This window comes from Cibotium barometz, chromosome 9 (assembly GCF_041138505.1).
Source record: "Cibotium barometz isolate CiBa-2024 chromosome 9, ASM4113850v1, whole genome shotgun sequence".
Lineage (NCBI taxonomy): Eukaryota > Viridiplantae > Streptophyta > Polypodiopsida > Cyatheales > Cibotiaceae > Cibotium > Cibotium barometz.
This window is the reverse complement of record NC_141054.1, coordinates 9,583,085-9,604,178: the sequence shown is the minus strand read 5'-3', so window position 1 is coordinate 9,604,178 and position 21,094 is coordinate 9,583,085. Positions and strand designations below refer to the sequence as shown.

At 44.9% G+C, this 21,094-nt stretch overlaps 1 protein-coding gene across 1 annotated transcript in view; it reads right to left on the bottom strand.

The window, feature by feature from the left end:
* Positions 1–21,094, bottom strand: part of LOC147635242 (Alkaline-phosphatase-like family protein) — a 122,320-nt gene that overhangs the window by 34,647 nt on the left and 66,579 nt on the right. The window contains exons 10-12 of the mRNA XM_086802461.1: positions 18,043–18,081; positions 17,897–17,952; positions 14,841–14,991 (exon numbers count right to left, since the gene is read on the bottom strand). Of these exons, the coding sequence (XP_086658587.1) occupies positions 14,841–14,991; positions 17,897–17,952; positions 18,043–18,081 (246 nt within the window). The remainder of the gene's footprint in view (positions 1–14,840; positions 14,992–17,896; positions 17,953–18,042; positions 18,082–21,094) is intronic.

The following is a 21,094-nucleotide window of genomic DNA, read 5'->3' as shown; positions in this document are numbered from 1 at the left end:
CAGATACCAGTTAGCTATATGATGGGTGTACAAATAAAATAATTTCTTTTAAAGTCACACCGTGGAAGAAAATCTACTTAACAAATTTGTAGCAAGGCCGGTGTAAAGTTTTGGCTCTTGGATGGACTGTGTGGTTTAGTTAACAGAATCATGCATAAGTATGAAGGAGAAGCATCCTTCTGTCTTAATCGAGTGGATGATTATGGGCAAAACGCCACCTTATGGGATGGCCAGTTTCACCCCTCAGAGTGCCCATTTGGATCAAAGTGAGCATATACATTATATTGTAAATCTTAGCCCGGATACTCCAGGGCACTTGGATTGAGGATGATCTCTATATTTAAGATCAATAATAGCTTAGTTTACAATCCACTTATTTGTGTCAAATGCATGGGGTAGATTATCAACAGAAGCAAGAAAACACAACTAAACTGTGACAAATTTTTCACACACCATCAAGAACTTACACCAAGCTGAAGGAACTTGATTCAAGATCCCACAAAGTTTAAGAGCACCAAGCAGGACAAGTTGAAGCAACGGAGCACTGGTTGGTGGAAGCATGAGCGTGGGTAAGAATATAGACCAGAGACAAAAGGCAGCAAGCATCAAGTAATGATAATGTTATTTGGATCAATATTTTTCTCAAGCTATAGTTTCGTTTCTTTGCACTCAGCAAATATCTTGCCAATACGAAAAAACCAGCACCCTCTTCCTTCTCTTCATCCCATTGACCCAACCTTTCTAGTGCATCTCCAAGGTCTGATCCTTCCTCGCCATCCACCTTCTCATATTCATGGGCCTTGGTTATGACTATGGTTCTCCTCCATCATATATACTTTATCTGCACCATAGTGTGCCAATCTCTCGCTTAATCATTCCACCTGATCTCCAATTCTGGCTTCCCCATGTCTAATAAATCTCCAGTTCTACCCTCTACAAACACCTCTATGTTGGTAATTTTCCCCTATTCTGTACAAGGGTTGGGCCTTATTTCTATACAAGGAAAATTGTCGGACAGTGGTAGTTATGTATACATATCACAAGAGTTTTGTGTCAAGTGTATATGGAATTTTGTGAAGGTATACTCGGAATCCTTTTTGCACTTAGTTTTGGAATCAGCATGGAGAAAATACGAAATCTAAAAACGAGAAGCCACTTTTTATTGCAGTGAGTGAGCCCAAGACCCTGGAAGAACTAAAGACTTTACGCAAAATAGGAAGCTAGATAGAGAGCTCCGTCTGCTAGCAAACGACTCTACCCCATTTGACACTTCCTGCTTCCCTTTGTTTCTCCCTCATATGAGATCCCTCCTCCCATGCACCTTCTCTTCCCCTATTTGAGCTGTCTTCCTCTGCCCCCCTACCCACCACCACTCATCCATCCCGCCTCCACCCCTTGTTACGTCCCAAGGCTAATTAGGGTTAAGACATTTAGGTAAGGTTAACCATAGCCTAGGGATTAGGCATCTTAGGGGATTAGTTGCTTTTCTGAGACGTGTGCTATATTTGGCTCTTGGCTTATAGGAGGCCTATATTATGAGTCAGTTTGGAGGAAAGCTCCTTAGACCTGGACTCAAGGCCTTGAGACTATTCCGTGCTTACATTCGATGGGTGTGTACTAGTGGTATGGGATGTCATGGACTTTGCACGTGGAGCCATGTTTCAGATGCTACTATCCCCCTGTGCTTAGGGGTGAGTCACAATGGCTCTATGGTTGGGCGGTGAGCTAGATGTCAGTGTCTATGTGTGTTTTCCTTTTTGTTTATACTTAATCGCAGAGGCTATGATACCAATGTCTTACTTAGAAGTTGTATGTGAAGGATACAAAGTGTGAATTCTTCAGGCAGGAACTCTTGTATCAAGGTCATGTCATCTCTACTGTTAGTGTGATGATTGATCCAATAAGGTTTGTAAAGTCCTAGAATTCCAATTCCACGGATGATTAGGTGGGTGAAATCTTTTCTTGGTTTCATTGTCTTTTTCACGAAGTTCATCGACTTATTAGTGTCTTCCCATTCACCTTTGACTCTGCTCCGTCTTCTACCTCTTGCTTTTTCCATAGATATGCAACGATGTCCCATACCACTGGGCCTTGGCAGACAAAAAGAAGCCCACAAATTAGAACCGAGAAGATCCATGCAATAGATTTTCTCCTCTCCTTCTGAAGTGTTTCCCACTTAATTAAAGCAGGTATGGCTCTCATACCAATGTCAAGCCCCCAAGCTAACAGACCTTGCAATTAAGCATAAACAAAAAGAAAAAACACAGACACTAGCATCTAGCTCACCGTCCAACTATAGAGACATTCTGGCTCACCCCCGAGAACCTACAAAGTCCTTGGTGTTCCATACCACGAGTACACACCCATCACATGTGAGCACAGAGTAGAGTCAGAGTATAGAGACATTCTGGCTCACCCCCGAGAACCTACAAAGTCCTTGGTGTTCCATAGCACGAGTACACACCCATCACATGTAAGCACAGAGTAGAGTCAAAGGTGAACGAGGACGACGCTATGGTTAGGTATGCTCTGGCAGTTCTTGAAATCATTGCATATCTATGGAAAAAGTAAGAGCTTTTTGTTGTGTTTGTGTTTGTGTTTGTGTACTTGTTCCCTAACAGTTCTTCTATGCATGTGTTTGAGGGTGAAATCCTAGGCCTTGGATGTTTTTGCATGTCAAGTTTTTGAGATTGTAGGCTGCATTGTACAAAGAGCTGGTTGAGTTCTATAGAAAGCAGAATCTCGAGTGCTTTTGGTTGTGCACGGGAGTCTATGCTTTTTGGGACTCTATTGCATGCTTTTACAGTAAATGACTCTGAATTTCATTACCTTGGATTGCGGAACTTTGATTTGAAAATCCAACGCACACCAATCACCTTACGCTGCAGAGGCCGAGGCACCAAAATCCAAGTGCCATTCCGTTCGATAGCATCCAGCTCTATCTGCATAGCATGACGCCAAGACTCATGTGAAAGAGCCTCGTCTACAGAAGTGGGATCAGAAGGACCATTAATGATTGTAGACATAAGAGCATAATTAACAAACATGTTGCCCTCATGAATTTGTTTCCCTGTAACTCTGGAAGAACGCCGAAGAGAACCAGGCGGAGGAGCAGAAGGAAGCTCACGTAACCCAGAGTCACGAACTGTCTGATAATACCAACCAGGTACAGATCTGCTCGAACTCGCCGGAGGAGGAGCAGGGTCATCATCATCTGATTGAGAATCCTCAGTTGGAGGTGTAACAGTAACAGCGGGAGCAAGAGGAGGAGTAGGAGGAGGAGGAGGAGGTGCAGACAAGATGTTATCAACCCGACCTGAGGGGTTGAAAGGCCAGATGGGTTGACTTCATGCAAGAGTTTGACTTTGAGATCCATTATAGTGAGGGGGCAACCAATCAGGTTGTTGATGCCCTTAGTAGGATCCCCGAGGTCAATGCTATCACTTTTGCTGAGATAACGACTGCTATCTCTCAAAGGGCGTTGCCAACATGATTTCCATTTTGGTTGAATCTAGCAATTGGTTTAGGTCAATTGCAGCCCATGAGATACTAGGCTCCGGACACTCCAATTAGTGCTGCTAAGAGAAAGATATTGGAAAAGTATTCCATTAGAGGTGGATTACTATTCAAGGATGGAAAGGTTTGTGTACACAGTGATCTCGATATCCAAGATTTGATATTACATGAGTTCCATGACGCACCTAGTGCGGAGCACCTGGGCATAATAGAACATTGGCCTTGGTTGGCCGGCATTTATATTGACAATGCATGAAATCCTTGATGTGCAGAAGTGTATTGAGTGTCACCTTAATAAAGCTAAAAGGCTTAGAGTTGGAGGCTTATTGCATCCTTTGTAAATTCCTAAGAACAAGTGGCAAAGTGTCTTAATGGATTTTGTCGCTGGATTAACTCAGACTAGTAGGGGCCATGACTCAATTTGGGTCATTGTTGACCGATTGACGAAGATGGCTATATTTATCCCTACCAAATGTCACATACACTTTGCACTGTAGTGCATGGTGACAAGCTGGCTCATCATCATCAATGCAACATTGTAACAATAGTAGTACCATTCAGGATGATATTTGTCGTACGCCGTGACCCCATTGTAATCCTCAGTCCAGGATAAGTTAGGCACGAGCTACGTAGATCATTCTCAGTCATAGCAAGTCAATCAGTCAGTCTAAGTCCCTTAACCCACTTAAAGAGATGCATTCATGCATATACAGCCATTAGAAACCTTCAGGTTTGCATTAGAAAGCATCCTCCATATTGCACATCATTCATGCATAGCATCTAGACCATTGCAGGAACCCCAGATATCATCCAGTATTTATCAGGATATTTACTAGGATTTTTCTGGTATTTTTCTCATCATTTTCAGCATTCTATACACATTTATGCATTTATTATTGGACATGAGCAGTCGGCGAGCTCAGTAGCCAGCCGACTCGCTCCATGAGTCCATATAAATAGAATCCTTGCATCATCATTCATTCATTCAATCATATTCGGCCAAGAAGCATTCAGGCGCTTAGCATCTTCAGCACAAGGAGCAAAGCGATTGCAGTTTTCGGCATCCTCCTCTCAGCGTTTTCCTCCTACAGCAGTAGGCGCCTCAACGCATGAGCATTCAGCCATCTTGCATCAGCAAAACGCATCAGTTCAGCATTCAGCCTTCAGTCCACCTTGCGTTTTCTGCATCCATACAGTTTTCAGCATTCATTCATTCATCGTTTTGCTCCAGCCACTTGGTGAAGGTAAAACGCAGCATTCATATACATTTACAGCATTCATACTCAGTCTAGAACAGTCCCAAACAGCCCCTCTCTCAGCCCTCGCTTTGCATCCCTCCCTCATTCCATTGGGAAGAGTGCATAGGCTCGAGATTGGACATCTTTGGTGCTTCTATAGCAGTGCACAGTTCAGCCCAACACTTGGTCTTCAGAGGTCTTGCGTTTGGCTTATCGTCAGTCACACCGTCAGTCTCTTTAAAGATAATAAAGCAAATACTATCTCAGTAACGGGATAGGGGGCCCTTCAGTGGGTAATTCGGGACCCCATACGGTGTACAGTTCTCATCTCTCTCCCTCGTATCTCTTTAAAGTTTGAAGCATTAAAGTGGATTGCTAAACTCGCGAAACTCAAGATACAGAAGATGGTGTGAGCATTTGTGTGACAGGATCCTCCAATACGAATACTTCCGCTGCATGTTACACCAAATCATCAGTAAAGTGTCACGAGTTGTTTGTGGAGCAATTGTAAAAGCTCTATGGACTGCCTGAGGAGATTATCATTGACCATTTGATGTTGTGTTCCTTACTAGATCACAAAGAATATTAGTGACGTGGCTTACCGGTTAGCACTACCTCCTGGAATCAAGATATGATAGAGGGAGCGTGCATAGGAGTGCCATGTGTCCGGGAAGGTGATAGGTGTGGGAGGGCACCGGGCTCTTGCAGTTCGGCCCTAAGAAAAGTCAGTATAACTCATCCTCTTTCCGAGCGTAGAAATCCCGTTTCTTGCGTTGGGTGAGCCGTTCAGAAATCCGTTGTGCTTGGCGCTTCGTGATTTGCCCAATCCGTACCTCATGCTTAAGACGGGAGTGTGTGACCCGACATTCAACATCATACCAACAGTTCTTGGGCATGGAACCACAAGGTGGCTTGGCGGTAGATCGCCGTGTGCAGATGAAAGAAGTGGTGGTGGATGTGTGGAGTATGGTGGTGAGCTGTGATGTGAGGGTGGATAGGGGGACAGTAGGTTCCACATCTTGGAGTTGGCGGTAGATGTGGTTGGAGTAAACAAGGTCAAGCTCGTGATCAAAAAGGACCTGAGTGTAATGTGAGATGGGAGGTGGTGGCGGAGGGGCGAGTGGTGTGCAGGTAAGAGTGAAAGAGAGGTAGGCATGGTCAGCCTCAAAGGGGGGTGGCGGGATGGAGAAGTCAGGGAGAAGGTGTGCCAAAGCCGAAGATCCCATAAGGTAGTCCACTGTGCTAGTACCTCCCGAGTGAGGGAAGGAGGTGAGGGCGTTGGAGGAGGGCCATCGAGACATCCCATTATAGATAACGAGACCATGTGCATCTCCCAGCTCTAAGAAATATCTCCCATACACCATGACCTCCTCACGGTCCTGTGATGATCTCTGTAAAACCCTGTGTCAGTGATGTCCAGTTCCTGTAGTCTGATAGGGTCATCCAGATCGAGTAGTGGGACCTGCTGACTTCCCGTTCTGGCATTGAAATCCCCAAGCAGGAGGATTTCCCCCATATGTGAGAACTCCATAATATCCCCATATAATGGTAAGTACGGTGATTGGCCATGTTGTGCCGCGTAAGGGGAGTGGCATGGTGCAAAATAACACACAGCAATGTGGATGACTCTGTCCTCACTGCTAAGCTGTTGCCGCACCCAAAGATACCATGTCTCTTCGTCCTTCCGGATGATGCTGAGAATTTGTCGAAGATTGGATCTAAAAAGGACAGCTACCCCTCCAGAGCCACATACTCCTCCTGATGTGCAGGTCTCACCTCGGAAAGGTGACTCCCACTCATACTCGGCTATGTATGGTAAGCCCCTCTCAGGGCTCTGATAAGTCTCGGTATAAAAAATGGCATCCCTGCCTGTGAGAATCTCGCTCGAGCCTCTTGGATTCGACCACAGCATGCCATTGCAGTTCCATACTGCCAACCTCAAGTGTTTGGTCTCATAGACCCCGCGTCCCTATTTGGGACGGCACTCAGTGATAATGACCCTACCATCTCTATAGATAGCCCACTTGCCTGCTCTATGGGCCTCATGAACTGTCACCATCGCCTCACGCCGGTGTGCCACATGTGCTGGGGTGAGATCATCTCCCATGTACACCTGTGTGCCCTTGAGGGCAGCCCACCTGCCTAAGAAGGCATGTCTGCTAGTGGCATCAGGGAATCTTATGATGAGGGGCCACTCTCCTGTCATATCCTTGCCTGCCCTCCATGTATCTGGAAAGGGGAGGGGGCGATCCCATCCACTCCTAGCATCTGGCAAAGTGTCATGGCATCCTCCTTGGGGGAAGCCCCCGCCTGTAGCCCCCGCACTCGCACATGGAGGGCCCTATCCTTCTTGCGTTTCTCCTCCTCAAGAGTCTCATGTATGATGCTCTATGGGGGTTTGTAACTTTGTGCTTCTTCACCACCTCCACCCAATCTTTCTTAGTGGTCTGCAGTTCTTCCCGCAGCTTATCACTCGCAGCTTTCAACTGCTCCAAGTCAGTCCTTAGACCCTCCTGAATATTCAGTTCCCCTCCACTGTATGGTCCTTGACCGTAGCCTTTAGGGCTTCCATTTCTGCCCGGAGTTCCCTTGTCACTGGGACAGCGTCTGGCATTCCTTCTTGTTGCAGCTAGGTCTCTTTCGACATCTGAATCACCTCCTCCAAGTGGTTCACCTATGTTGCCAATTCTTCAATTTTGTTGTTCTTTCCTTGTATCTCCTTGCGGAGGCCTTCCAACTGTTTTGCATGTTGGTTTAGGACCCTATCGAGCACTTCTTCTGTTCGCCCAACAACTTCTTGGTGTTGTACTCCACTATCTTGATGTATGCCTCTCCAGATCCTATAGATTCATTGCTGCCTTGGGGGCCCGAGCACGGGTGGGTGGGAACATGGAGGCGGAATCACTCAGAGCACAGGGGCGGAATGACTCAGAGCAAGGGTGCGCTGGGAACAGGGAGGCGGAAGCAGGGCGCGCGCTGAAAACAAGGAGAAATGAAATGAAATGTTATATTAACGTCTTCAAAAGGCCATAATGACCTATGAGACCAAAAGTTACATCATGGTGGAGAGAGAGAGAGAGAGAGAGAGAGAGAGAGAGAGAGAGATTAATGTCTACAAAAGACCTGAAGGGCCTATGAGACCATGAATAGTACAATGATACTGTGGGTATACTGTGCCATGGAAAAAATAAAAAAGAACGTGAAACTGGAGAGAGAGAGAGAGAGAGAGAGAGAGAGAGAGAGAGAGAGAAATGAAATGAAATGAAATGTTATATTAACGTCTTCAAAAGGCCATAATGACCTATGAGTGAGAGAGAGAGAGAGTTATATTAACGTCCACGGGAGGCCGAATCCGACCTATGGGACAGATCAGGTACATCCATTTACATTCCACTCTGGGTATCGATGCCAAAGAGGCATAAAACTGAAAAAAAATAACTCAAAATGAACTCTTAAGACTCTTAAGAGTTTAAATTACAATGGGTTCTATTGCATCTAGTTCGAAATCGAGGTTCAAAAAAAATAAAATAAAAATAGCTATATTTCATCCATGGATGGATTTGCTCTTGAGGGGGGTGGGGTACGGAATTCTTTAATGATTGCTTGTCCTCCTCTGTATATTGCCCATTTGCCATTCTTTCTTGCTTCTTTAACTTTATTCATCTCTGCCGATCTGTTCTTGAGTTGTAGCGGGGTGAGTTCATCAGCTATCCATACCTTTGTTCCTTGGAGAGACCTTGTTTGCTTCATCACTGCTATTTTCTCAATATCACCAAACACGAAACACATGCTGGTACAAGTCCCGAGCAAGAGAGGAAGATGACCTTGTATGTGAGGGACTGCAGCAAGCCAATATGCAGAGGCACTAAGGCATGCAAGACGCACAAAGCAATGAATGTGAGGAAGGGAAGGCCCGGCTATATATATGCGCAAATAGGGGCAACCGACCAGCTCCTCACGACTAGAAATAAAACCTAATGACTCCATAAAATAGGAAAAAAGTGGGAATATGATGTGAGGGGTGACCAACCCCTCTAGCTAACATGGTCAGCCCTAAAGGCTAAAATAGGACACCACAAAGCAAGCTAACAGCAAGGGGATGAAGATGTCTAACACCCCCTCTCAGCACCAAATGCTGAGTGAACTCCAAGAAGCCAGAGACGCTGTCCTCGATCAAAGATGAAAGACTAGCAACAGGTACCAGGAAAGCTCCACAAGCAATCTCCTCAGCAACTCAACTACAAAAACAACAGAACAAGCTGCCAAGTACAACGCTCCGATGGAAGAAGACAACCATGTAGGCTACTTCGTGTTGCTCCAAATAACGGTTCCACTCCCAAGTGTAAAAACACTCTCCAAAGTCAAATGTCGTGTTTCCAACCTAGAGAAGAACTGAAAAACCTCAAAACCAACCAAGATCAGATTTTGTAGATAATCAATTCTGGGAGAAACAAGTTGCTCCTCTCTGGAACCCTCACAGTCCATCTGCTCAAACTCTATAGCAAGAGTTGTCAGACATTGAAAAGAATCATCCTCTAGAAGGGTCGGCATCGCAAGATGTAAAGACTGTAGAAAAGATGGGGTCCATCTGCTCAAACTCTGTACCATGAGTTACCCAATGTTGTACACAAGCACACTCCACTGAGGTGCGCATCACCAGATGAAAGAACTCCACATCTCCCTTTGAAAAATGATGTCGTTGGACTGGTACAAGCCCAACCTGGGTTCTGATCTAAATCCAAAAAACTCTGGAAGTACCACTGTGCCACAGGCACGACTAGCAACCACAGATCCAAAGCATCCCACCGGGTCCGAAAGTCCATCCTCCAAAACAACCTTGCATGCCGCATCAAACCAAATGCAGATGCAGAACTAGTAGGGGGAGGGGCAGCCTCAAAAGCATCACAAAGAGAGGCACATGTAGACTCCTCACAATGAAGAAGGGAAGCAGGAATATAAACTGAAGTGGTAACAAGGTCCTCAAAAGCATCATTGATAGCAGAAGACTCTTTCATAAGTAGAATCACATTCCAAGAATCAGCAACAAACAAGTGATCCCTATGAAAAGATCACACCTCACAGGCAAAACACCCTCCTTTCTCTGAAACACTACAAAGAACAAAGGCTCAGACAAAATAAACTCTGATCAGGATCTCTGAAAAGATCACTACTCTCGTCAAGAAAGAACTACTCTCCTCCAAAATCTGCAAACTCTAGTCATAGAAGAAAGTCTCCAAAGATACAAATCAACTCTCGAAACTGATCCTCAAGTGAAGTAACTAGAGATAGCCCCCCTCTGAGTGTAGAAAACTCCTTTGGGAAGTAAATGCAGCCAAAACACTGCTGTCCAGCAAAAAACTGCACTCCACCGCCAACAGAAAGCAAGAAACACGAGAAAATGGGGTACTGTGTAGGCCACGAAAAAAAACCAGGTAAAGATGCCCCAAAAAACAGCATAACGCTAACTGAAATCAGAAAATTCAGTGTCCTCCTCAGGTACCAAGCTGTCACCAAAGCCACAATCCACACAAGACCCCCTCTGCAAGTGATATGTGTCCACTGCAGAAGAAAACGCAGCCAACAAAGGGGCTGCAAACCTGAAAATACAGGCCGACCAGCTTCCCACACCTCAGATGAGGAAAAAAGTTGAAGAGAAGGTACCTTCGTCTGAAAACAATGAAGCCCAAGTGAAGGTAGAGCTACCAGCAGTTACAGTCCAGAAAACGCAGCAACCAGGGGCTGCAGATCTGAAAAGAGGTGAGGGGGCTGTAGACAACGCAGAATATGGTGCAGCGGGAAAAAAACAGATCCTGGATGATACCATGAAGAAAGAAGAGGGAGCAACTAAAGCTGCAAGTCACCAGTGCTCTGATACCATGAAGGGATGCACAACAGAAGATGGGAAAGTGGAAACACAGGAGAGAGAGTGAGAGAGAGAGAGAGAGAGAGAGAGATGGAGAGAAACGCAGGTATATACTTGCTCTCAATATCACCAAACAAGAAACACATGCTAGTACAAGTCTCGAGCAAGAGACCTCGTATGTGAGGGATTGCAGCAAGCCAATATGCAGAGGCACTAAGGCATGCAAGAGGCACAAAGCAATGAATGTGAGGGAGGGAAGGTCCGGCTATATATATGCCCAAATATAGGCAGCCGACCAGCTCATCACGACTAGGAATAAAACCTAATGACTCCATAAAATAGGGAAAAAGTGGGAATATGATGTGAGGGGTGACCAACCCCTCTAGCTAACATGGTCAGCTCTAAAGGCTAAAATAGGACACCACAAAGATGTCTAACACTTCAAAGACTTCAAAGTGCCGTTTTTCTAATCTGCTTTGTTCACTCTACATGATTTGATCACATGACCAGACTTGTCGCAGAGTAGAAACACTCTGCCTTTGATTTCTACTTCATCTCAAAAGCATTGGGGTTACCAGAGCCCTTCCTCTTTCCTTTCTTTGCATCTACGGAGAATACACCATCGCTGCCATCTCTAGCTTTAAAATGCATCTCCTCCACTAGCATTGTGTTGAACTCCTCAATAGTAAGAGACAGGTTGCAAACATGTGTTCGGTGAGGTCACCAAACTATCATACTTTGGGGACAAAACTCTATAGTGGTTCTTAAGAGCTTGCCATGTTGCGGAACATATGTAGTATGAATCAGGGTCCTCACCAAATCAGTGACGCCCGTGGCACATAATGTATCTGCATTTCTTCGCTTCCACACCACAAGGAGAGCAAGATTTGGTTTTGCATCAACCCTCATTGGGGTTTCCCACAACTCATACGAATCAAGAGTAGACCTAATCTTGAACTTCCAAAGAGTGTAATTTGTCCCATCCAACTTTCCATCACCAAACACTGGAGGATGGGCACGAGTGGCTGCATTATTTACAAGTTGGGTCATCTCTCCAAATCTGCCTTCAAATAGCAAAATGTCAAAACAAGCTTTGTTTAGAGCCTAAGCTTTGCTACCATGTAAGAAAAACATAATAGCGGAAGCAGAATCTTCACAATACAAAGCATTGAATTGCAGAAAGAAGTATAGAGTAAACAATGTTATTGCTTGTAATATTTAATTACAAACTGATGGCTATTTGCCCACCCATGTGCTTTGGGTAAGGAGCTTTTAAGGCGACCTAGACAGACTCTGGATAGAGGATGTCTTGCTTACAAGAGCACTTGAGCACAATGAACTCAATAATGAACAAAGGCTACCAAACTAGTCTATATACAGTGCCTAGGATCTCAAGCGTAGATTGGCCATGTTGGCCAACCCACGACTTGGTCCAAAATGACCAACCTACCATATCATCCGACTAGACTACAACATAGCATAGTGACAGGGGGATGGAGGGACGCCCACGTGGGACGTGGGAACGCCGTCCCGAGCAGAGAGACCTGCACACCGGGCTGGTGGGGACGGCCAGGGGGACGGGACGGAGGGGACGTGACCAGGGGACGGGCGTTCCCCCCTGTGGGAACGGGGGGACGTTGTCTGCAGGGGACGGGGACAGCTGCGACAGCTAAATCTTCAGGCATTTTTTTTCAAATAAACGGCTACTAGCCGTTAACACTAGCCATTTGAGAGAGAGAGAAAGAAAGAAAGAAAGAAAGATTTTATTAACGTCTTCCAAAAGACCGAACTCGGCCTATGAGACAAATCGGAGTACCTGTATGGGGTATCCTCTGTCATCCCAACAAAATGAAAATCACTGAATAAAAAAGCTGAATCTGGGTGTGCAGGGGATGGAGCTCTATTACTAGGAGAATGCAAAGCTATATGCATGGAGTATACAATCATGATATGCAACACAACTATATAATGGGCTTGGAGCCACTCCTCTTCTACTCAAGCCTTCCAAGACTTGAGTTCCTCTCCACGATCTCCCTCTCCTACTCAAGCTTTCCTCTCCACTATCTCCCTCTCCTACTCCACGGTCCATCACCTTCCTCTCCACCCTCTCCTACTCACTACACCGTCCCCACCCCCCCGTCCCCGTTCCCTACCTTTAGCCATCCCCGTCCCTGTCCCCGTTCCCGTCCCCCGTCCCCGTCCCCGTCCCTTCGTAACTATGCAACATAGTCCCATAGAGACTTCGTGCAACTCCCATGACCATCTAAGACCGGCCCCACAACCCAAGAACAGTGTGTTGTTGTCCATCACTCACAATTGTGGTCACATAGCCCGCACAAGCAAGCATCCTACTTGGCAGAGTGCCAAGTCTACATAAGCCGTCTCCTAACCATTAGGACACATTTAGCCACCATTCAGTGTTTAAATTGAGAATGGCTGGGTGCTTGGGTGCTCACCCACAACAGCTACACCTCATATAGGGAGCCTTACAAAAAATAGAGCACATCTATCACCCGCAGTAACAACATGAGGGTGGAGCATTAAGCAAATGCTTTTCCAACAGTCTTCTACAAAGTTGGCTACATGTTCCATTGCAAAACCTGACAAAATAGTATTCCTAAAATATATTTTCTTCGAAATAGCCTGCACTGCCGCCAAGTCGTTTGCCAAGGCTCAACATTAAAGACCTTGTTAAAAGCTGTCCTGTGCAGATTGGCCATTCAGCATCAAGGTCCACCAAAATCTCATCTCCCATTTTGTCCAATAGGGACTGAACAACGTCAACGCTTGGGTTGATTGTATTATCATCCCCCACGTTTGAATTAAGCTGTAACACTGTTTGCCGGTTTCTCCGGAACTCCCCGAGCTGTGCTTGACCGATGATGACCCTTTTGCTAGGGCCATTTTTATGGAATACTTGTTCTGCAATGATCAAGCAGAGCTGGGATCTTTGCGCTCCCACGTAGCAGCATTCCAGCCAACACCGGGATTTTGGGGCCTAGAAGCGCAAGAATAGACAAAGCTGCATTTTTTCTTGGAAAGTAGGGTACCGGAAAATCTGAAAACAGACAACTAACTGTCAATGGGAGAGCTTGAGCTTTTTCAATGACAGTCATTACAATTTTGCATGTATCTGGCTCGTTTGGACTACAGATTCCATCCTCATAAGTTCCATGAACATGGCATGGTGATACCCTTTTTCTTCTTCATCGAAGACTAATGGTTGTGCTGAGACCACAACACATAACAGCTGATTGTGCTGATAAGGAGCCATGCTTTTGAGTGAATAAGTTCACCTTCTCGAAAGGCAGAGTGTAATCAGGTGACTTTGATATTGAGGCTTCCCTGTGCACATTTAGTAATCCATCTCCACCACAAGTGTGCTCTCCTACACCTCCAAAATAATTGAAATATCATTTCAATTTGACGTTTACAGAAGACACACGATAATTGCATTGCAATCCAGAATCTAGCTTGATACTTCACCCATAAAGCATTATGTAACATTAAATGACAAGAGATTTTCATTTTTTAGCTCAATTCACTTTTCGACATCCACTGAAATCTTTTCAACCACAATGCTTTGGAGTGCTTGGTTCCCTAATTGAGATTAAGTCTCTCTAAGTTCTCGGGCATAGTCACTTTGTCAAGCTTTGGGAGGTTTGTAAGCCAGGCCTACCCCCACCTCCATTCCTTACAACAATCAGACCCCTAGGCTTGGATACCTAGCCCTCGTCCTGCAGGCCACTTTTGTATCCTTTGCATCACAATCGCTCTGTCAATGTCCTTAAGTCTATATTGTTGTCTTCTTCCAATGCTTCCAAGTACATGCCTGAACTGCCCACGCTTGGAGACCTCTTTTGTTGTCTGCCAATGCTCTTATATCCATTAGCCCCAAGCCTCCTGCTCCTTTGGACAGACAACAAATTTCCCATTTCACTTTGGCCTTCATTGTTTTGTGCTTTTTTGCGTACAAAGAACTCCCCTTAGGATTTTGTTCAGATTTTTGATCATTTGATGGCCCGTTCCATTACATATTACAACAATTAGCTGACCATTCTCAAAACTCTAGTTTTAATCACCCACCCCCAAAAGGTGGGGGAAAAAGAATCATAATGTAGACCGGTATCATAGCCTTAATTTCTGTGTCTATTAAATCAAGATCACTTTGAAATAGTTGCAAAACACGCAAGGGATAAGGTTAGTCCAAAAAAAGAAGAAACCTGCCAGCTGTTTAAACACAGCACACTGTGGTAGCTTTCCATCCATTTCAGTGCAAACCAACTATCTTCACGCTTGTCAACAGAATCAGGACTAGATGCCGCCCATGTTCCAGCAACCAGGCCAAACAGTTGTGAATTGACTCGTCCAATGCTAAATCCACAAACAAAACCAACAGGTTATAATGTGCATTGAAACAACTTTACAAACTGCCCAACACTTGGAAAAAAGAGAGGAGAAATACTAAATACCTTGTAAAAAAGGAAATGCTTATGTTCCATCAGTGCCCAAGCATTAACTATAAGACACTCCTAGGTAAACAGAATTTTAACTAGTACAAGAAATCCCGAGTCGTCCATGAATCAAAATGCCTGCCACCGAATTACACCTTATTGTGTCCCATTGTAACCCTGTCTTGAGAGAATGGCTGTAGAGAAAGAGAAGGATATAATTGGAATCCATGTTTCAAGAGTATCAATCATCGCATAGATTCTTCAAACAATCCTCCTATCAAACCAGCTGAATAGAAGGTTCACATCATGTCTTTGAAACTCAACCTCAAACCAAGAGTTTGAGAGTCCTTGCAAGCTCCCCTCTGAAGGGCTTACACCTCCCCTCTCTTCCTCTATTCAGTCTGTTACCAGCTCAATCATACTTAAGGCACCTGTCTGCTAACCTAGGCATCCCCAAGGGGAAGATGTTGGCTAACTTGCAGCAAGGAAACAATCCTGCCCAGATGCATAGAGGTTGAGGGAACCAACCTTTACATCGCTATACTAAACAATAACCCACCGTGCTTTGTCCTGAAGGATAAATTCAGGATCAACAATGAGTACAGCACTGTTGTGAAGGTGGACTACAACACCTCCTCATCCTGCAACTTTGGTTCTCTTCCCAACTTACTATTCTGAAAAGACAAGTGTGGGTCCCCCTTGAAAAATGATGAAGACATTCCAACGGTCACTTGAGGTGAACATAGAGTCTATAGATCACTGTAATCCTCCTTCCTCCTCGATGCAGTGAGGAAGTGATGAGGAGATGGAGATCCCCTATAGATTCAGATCACCACCCAACCAGTGGAGGGCTAGATGGCCGCATCAGAGTGCAAAATGGACAGTATGGGAGAAAACAGGCAGTGCTGTTGATACCGTGGGTAAAACAAACAGCAGCAAGCAACATGGCCAGCTTGGGCAGAAGAAAAGGGATTCGGGATTTTAAGTGACATGCACAGCAACATAGGTAGCAGAAAAGGGATGTCAAGGCAGCAGCCTGGTGTAGGTGCATACAGGAGCACAAAAATCAAAGCAACTCTAAGCTTAATAAGGTTCGCTCATACTCATTTAACAAAAATATATATATATTTTCAGAAAAGAGACTTCTTTTACGTAATATAAAATCATACAAAAGGAGACCTAAAACCAAAAGGTAGGGAGATCTCAACCAATCAGGGCACTATGCTGGCCATAAAAGCCCCGTAGGAGTGGAGAAGAAGAAATACCATGGTTACCATGGTTCCTCTCTCTCATAAATCTGTTGCATTTGTTTGCGCAGCTCTAGAAGATCCCTGTATACGGGCCCAAGTGGCGAAAATGTCACTCCATATACTGCAAATACACTAGGTGTCATAAACATGAATACCCTTGAAGGCCTCTGACCATCTGGTCTTCCAGATATGCCACGCCATGATACTAGTAATAATCTCCCAGGTGGTCTCAATACTCAGCGGAGGTGGTGTGTATCGTAACTCGGGGATATCCTGCAGCAAACATCTCTGAGCTATGCCCCTATAGACAAGTTTAACAAGATCTGATCCCCTGCCCCCAAAAAGAAGCTGTGGGCCAGACCGAGTCAACCATGCAATAGCACCCCAAGTAATATAGATAGGATCACTCCTCAATCTGCCGGGAGCTCAGGATTTGTCTTTTGGGTTTCAAGGGGTAACAACACACTTCCTTAGATCCTTCAACAATAGGATCAAGGGGGGCATTGGGTTATTTTAGCCCTTTACCTAAGGTCATAGTGGAGCACGTGCATTAAATAAACACAATCGTCAGTGATGCTCCAGGATGAATGTAGTTCCACGACGGCATTTAGATTCCAGGATTTTAGAAACATGTAAATTCTCAAATCGCCTACGGTCTATAGAACATGGACATGTTGGATGAGGATTATAATTCCTAATTGTTGGAAGTGGGCCTCTAGTCAAGGAGGTAGTGTATTTATACTTCGTAGTTCTCGGAAGTAAACCTCTACTTTGAGGCGGTTGTGTGTTGTGTCTTCAGGATTCACAAAGACGAAGGACACAGAACACCGGATGAAGAATCAGTGGGGGTGGATGTTAAGAAATGCCACTCAGTCCTCTCCTTCCCAAAGAATGGTCCTTTTAAGCTTGCCCATAGGCAAGCTCTTGGACTCGGCAACGTGAGGCCAAATTGTACAGGCCTCCTTGCATATGCAGACAAAATCAATGGCCTGTAGGTATAGCTCTGAACTAGGGTACCTTTATGCCCATGGCTATGAGGCACCTGATGAGGTGCGTCAGGAGGTGACATTAGACATGTCATGTGACAGCCACCCTCTGATATTCCCCTGACAGTACAGCAGTACCCAATTTGTACCCTTTTTTAATGCCCTTTATACCTAGTAAGTACAATTTATTCCCCTTAATTGCCCTCTTCTCATTTTAATGCAACTGATTCTGGAAGATTTGCTCAGGAGGAAGACATGGGAATGGCAAAGGACAACATGGCCGTGGCACTGAGAAGGGTACGTCCGTACGCTTCTCAAAAGGACAGAATGGAAAATTTGCCTCATCTCCTCCCCTGATTTCTGATGTTTTGGGTCCTTCCCTGATATGGGGGCAGGTGGCTGTTGAGGGGTTGATGGTGAGCTCGAGAGAGAACATCTTTGAACCAGAATTAAGGCATACAACAAGCTGAAAACCCCTCACCCTCACTCAGATGGCACAATCAAGTCGATTCTACACATGAACATAAATCAAGAGCCTTCTTCTTCTAAAGACAGACTCAAAAGCTAATCAATCTTATGCAAATAATACCTCCCAAATGGAAACGGAACCCCCAAAACAGCAGCCAATGTTGCAGCAAAATCAAGCTGCCCAAAAAAGAAGAATTGATTACAACCTTTACCCTGCTAATCTTGAGCTTGGATAGCAAATGTTAGCAAGTGCAAGAACTTACCAACCTGTTGGAACTGGCATATGCAAGACTGGTTCTCTTTTCCCTGCACCAAAAAGAAGAGGAAATTGAGGAGCGTACCACCTAAAAAATAAGACATTCTCCTAAAAAATAAGACATTCTATATATACACACTTGCACAAATCAGGACCATAACAAATGTCAGATTCACCCCTATGACTTTAGTAGTCTATTTCATTGCATGCAAAGTATTGACAATATGAGACTTCGATTCTCAACTCTTTACAATCCCTTCAATCCTCATGGGCGATTTTTTAAAAAGGCCCCCAAGACATGATTCTCAAGCACAAGAATTGCAAAAACCAGCTCTCTTATAAATTGATACTTTCCAAAAAATTTGTGTTCATTGTTCTCCTTTTCCTCACTATCTTCTCTTGGTCGTTGTTGAATGGCAGCGAATAAGCTCATTTGCATTGATGGTTTTTACAAAGCATGTTTTTTGAAGCCATCTACACCACAAAGAAAACCTTCTCAATCCAAACAAAAGATTCATATACGTAATCCTTTTTTCTTGTTTCTCACTTTGTCCAGGATCAAATGTGGATGCAATGCATAAGGAAACCTAAAGCAACATACGCACTCCCATTTTTGTACGCACTCCCATTTTTGTAAGTTGAAAGGAATTTTTTGACTGAAACTTCAATATGGCTGCCAGCCGAAAAGATACAATCCTCGTTGCATCTTAATTTCAGGAGAAGAGGATGTGGATAAGGACTTCTCAAACGACACAGAGATCTTTGGGCTTTTGTTCTCCATCAGAGAAGGGCCATAAAGGGAGAGCTGAAGGCACAATGAACGAGCCCATTAAGCCTCGTCCCTCCACTGTAACCCCATGTGTCCCAGAGTGTGGAGAACGACTGTGAGCAGCATGACTGGACTGAAGTCGGAACTCAAGCCGGGAACACAACTACTGACAATGACGTTTTGAGGCATGAGGTTGAGGATCTCACGACTTTGAGGGATGATCCAGTTGTACGAAAAGTTTTAGAATCCAAGGCTAAGGCTGCTGCACATGATGTTACATTTGAAGCCATTGCCAACGAGATGGGTGTTGAAAAACCCCGTGAGCTTGCATTTGCATACCGAGATTCTTCCACCTGTGGATGGCCACCTATTGTGTGTTGTCCAGCAGCCTCAATAGGGCTGCATGTTTCCCGAATCTGGCTGTCCTTGTGCTCTCCCAGATCTAAGGCTGCTGCACACGATGTTACACTTGAAGCCATTGCCAACGAGATGGGTGTTGAAAAACCCCGTGAGCTTGCATTTGCATATTTCATGACCAAGGGAGATGTGATCTCAGAGTCTCAATTGGAAACTTGGTTAACCCATCTCACACGGTTACCTATGGTGATTCCCGGGATGTTCAAAAAGAGAACGACAAGACTACTGATTCTTCCACCTGTGGATGGCCGCCTATTGTGTGTTGTCCAGCAGCCTCAACAGGGCCGCATGTTTGCTGAATTTGGCTGCCCTTGTGCTCTCCCAGATCTAAGGCTGCTGCACACGATGTAACATTTGAAGCCATTGCCAACGAGATGGGCGTTGAAAAACCCCGTGAGCTTGTATTTGCATATTCATGACCAAGGGAGATGTGATCTCGGAGTCTCAGTTGGAAACTTGGTTAACCCACCTCACACGGTTACCTATGGTGACTCCCGGGATGTTGAGAGAACGACAAGACTACTGATTCTTCCACCTGTGGATGGCCACCTATTGTGTGTTGTCCAGCAGCCTCAAGCTGCATGTTTGCCGAATCTGGCTGTCCTTATGCTATCCCAGATCTAAGGCTGCTGCACATGATGTTACATTTGAAGCCATTGCCAACGAGATGGGTGTTGAAAAACCCCGTGAGCTTGCATTTGCATATTTCATGACCAAGGGAGATGTGATCTCGGAGTCTCAATTGGAAACTTGGTTAACCCACCTCACACCGTTACCTATGGTGATACCCGGGATGTTAACAACAAGACTACCGATTCTTCCATCTGTGGATGGCCACCTATTGTGTGTTGTTGAGCAGCCTCAATAGGGCTGCATGTTTGCCGAATCTGGCTGTCCTTATGCTCTCCCACATCTGGCCTATCAGTGCCACCACTGGACCCCCCTAATGTGCCTTCTTCCACCCCTGTCTGACTGCATTTGAAGGACATGCCGCCTTGCTTGCTTGCTCTGTCTGCCCTCTATTTGGTGTGTCTGGCCCTCTTTCTTGTCTTTTGGCTGAGCGCCCCTTGCACACACAAGAGTTATCTAGTACACAATTTGCAAAACACAGCCTTGATGAAAAGAAATGCAAGCCCAAGTGAAAACGCTAATGATGATAGGGTTCTTCGGGATGGATCTCTATGCCCTTATGAGAGAGAAAACTTGCACCCTTTTCATGTCAAAACCTGACTCTTTGATAACAATGTAACATGGATGCTTGTGGAAGCGTGTTTATGAATTGATTGATTGCGATTAGCTAATCAGAGACCTAAACCCATGCACAAACTACTATTCTTCATGCCCAATACAAAGTAAAGACAGATGACCTAATCTACCAATGTTGAATAGAGATACTCAATGGCATATATTACTAACACGAAGTCTATACAATGTTGAATAGAGATACTCAATGGTAGCACTCCTAAGTTCTCAATGGCTCAAAGATGACTGAGTGATCAGTGAATGAATATGGCTAAAGCCTAGACTCCTATTTATAATGTCTAATGTTGGTGAGTTGGCTACCAACTCTACCAAGCCTAACAGTAATGTCCAACTAAGTGTGTTCACACAATAACCCAATAACTCTGTCCACACAGGGCGCCTAGACAATATTATCTTTGAACTCACCAATGGATAGAAGCATTGGGTGGTGGTGGTGGAGAGGAGCGTAGGTGTTAAAATATAAAAGAAGATGGAGGAGGTGGCAGTGGTTTTGGTTGTGGTTGTGGTTGTGAAACCACCAATTTGGTTGCCTTGGCAGCCAACCCCTGCGCCACGGCCTCCACTACTTTACGATCTTACTCCTATGTCATCACATGGTGTTATGGTGTAGAAGT